The 2,444-nt window shown below is 44.9% G+C and overlaps 1 protein-coding gene across 1 annotated transcript in view; it reads left to right on the top strand.

The window, feature by feature from the left end:
* Positions 1–889: 889 nt before the first annotated feature.
* LOC119296967 (wall-associated receptor kinase 2-like) overlaps positions 890–2,444 on the top strand; it is a 9,491-nt gene continuing 7,936 nt past the window's right edge. Inside the window, exon 1 of the mRNA XM_037574955.1 lies at positions 890–1,821. Within this exon, the coding sequence (XP_037430852.1) occupies positions 906–1,821 (916 nt within the window). The 5' untranslated portion in view covers positions 890–905. The remainder of the gene's footprint in view (positions 1,822–2,444) is intronic.

The raw sequence follows: 2,444 nt of genomic DNA, 5'->3' as shown, positions 1-2,444 counted from the left end.
AAGAGGCGTCTCCTTCTTTCTTTTTTCTTTTTCTTTTTGACAGAAAGACTGTAAGGGATGCCCCTACAACATAATTGGTGCAATAAATCTAAATTGTAAGTACCATACCTTAAACCCAGGCGGATGGAAAGACATCAACCTCTTTTGCAATAGACACAAACATGCCCTTAATCTGCAGACGTCTCCTTCTTCCGCAATAGACAATGTTGTCGAAACTGTGAACAAATTAACTGAACACTTCAGCACTCCATCATCTTCTATTGTATCCAATATTTAGAGAATCATGCATCTCACTGATGAGAGTACAACTTTGTGCGTGACGTTTGCACTGGTGTATAATTTCTATGATAAAGCAGTGTTTGGCCAAGTCAAGAAGACGTACACTATTCTAAAACATCATTTTCATCGTTTCACTTGTTTATATAGGGTCATAGCCACAATCTCGTGGATACACCATCTTCATGTGTTTTTTTATATGTTTTCATTGAGGGTCTAACCGATACTAGGAAGGGTTTATTAGCCCTTGATTTTCCAAAGACAAATTAAAGTAGATGTCATGGCACTACTTATTATTACCATCATTCCAAATTACTTGTTCTAAATTTGTCTACATACAGATGTATCGAATACTAAAACATGTCTAAGATAAATAATGCGGGACGGAGGGAGTAGAACAAAATGATGTTTAGCCAAGTCAAGAGACCTTTACTATTCAAAACATCATTTTCGTTAGTTCACTTGTTTACACGAGACAAGGAGCCATGGGGCCAGTGCCTCGTGGACACAACACGTTGATGAGAATGCATGTTCAAGCCCACCGCCTTAGCTATTTAAACACTTGAAGGGTCGTTGTGAGATCACTGCATATCGAAAAGTGAGAGAGCCAGGATCGACCGAGAGTAGTGATGTCGAGGACATTTCAGTTGCTGCTAGTTCTTGCACTAGTAGGAATAGTTAGAGTGGGTGGTTCCCGCGCTCATAAGAACGTCACCCACGGCCCGCACAGCTGCGGCGGCGTGGATGTCCCCTACCCGTTCGGCATCGTGGAGGATGGCGGCGGTGGCGACTTCCGCACTGGGTTCCATGTCATGTGTGACGCCGGTGAGCCGGTACTGCACACCACCGGCGGTGACGGAAAGCCCATTAAGATCGGCAACTTCTCCATCAGGATGGCGGAGGTCCGCGTGTGGCTGCCCGTAGCGTGGCAGTGCTACGACTCCTCCGGCAACGTGAGTGGGTCAGACTACAATCCCCTAGAGTTCAACGACGAGGGCGTGTACCGTATCTCCCACGCCAGGAACAACCTCTTTGTCCTGGGCTGCGAAACCACGGGCTACCTCGGGAGCCAGCCGGACCAGGGCTCCGGCGAAAGCAGGTCTTACGCCCAGTTCACCGGCTGCCTCTGCTACTGCAACAACTCCCAGAGCGCGGCGAGCGGTGCCTGCTCCGGGGTAGGCTGCTGCCACGTAGAAATTCCGCCGGACCTCCTTGGCAACTGGGTGGCCTTCGTTATCTACGACCACAGGAATAAGGTCAACTTCAGCCCCTGCGATTACGCGTTTGTGGCGGAGAAGAAGCATTACAGCTTCAACACCACCGACCTCAAGAGGGCACTGCACGGGACCACCTGGGAGATGCCGGTGGTCCTCGACTGGGCCATCCGCGACAGCCCCACCTGCAAGTTGGCCAGGAAGAAGAAGGAAGGGTACGCCTGCAAAAGCTCCAACAGCCGCTGCCTCGATTCTACCAACGGACCTGGGTACATCTGCAACTGCCGACGGGGCTACGAGGGCAACCCCTATAATGAGCGTGGCTGTACCGGTAAGTTTTCCTGCTATATACTACTCCCTCCGCTCCTAAATATAAGTCTTTTTAAAGATTTTAATAAGTGAACTTATATTTAGGAGCGGAGGGAGTAGTATCTCCTGCATGATCAAATATAATTTTGAACATATATTTAGAAGAACTTTTTTGAGAATCCCTGTAAAATATTTCTCACTGCATGCATGTCTTTCTTAATGCATTGAGAAAGCTTTTTATCTAGCAGCATGCTATATATAAACACATCATGCATAACAATCACTTGTCTATTTTTTTAGGTAAATCACTTGTCTTTTCAGATATACGCTAATTCACAGGGAACATTTTTTCTTCTGGAATTTGCTAATTCTGAGGCAACTATTTTTTTCCCAATCATACTCAATTACCCATTCTTTCTTAAACAGTTGAAGTTCTCAATTTATCCCAAGTAAAATATCTTTAAGTTTTGCCAAGTCTATAAAAAATATAGCGGCATCTATAGGTTCAACCTCATATAGTATGAAATATATTTATGATGAATGTAATGAGATAAATGTCATCTTGTGAATGTTAGTATGTTTTTTACAGGCATGGTCAGACTTAAAGATGTTTGACTTAGACAAAACCTAGAAGTTCAAGTATTT

Source organism: Triticum dicoccoides, chromosome 5A (genome assembly GCF_002162155.2).
Source record: "Triticum dicoccoides isolate Atlit2015 ecotype Zavitan chromosome 5A, WEW_v2.0, whole genome shotgun sequence".
NCBI classification, from domain to species: Eukaryota; Viridiplantae; Streptophyta; class Magnoliopsida; order Poales; family Poaceae; genus Triticum; species Triticum dicoccoides.
Note: the sequence above shows the minus strand (reverse complement) of the source record. Positions and strands in the feature narration are given on the sequence as shown.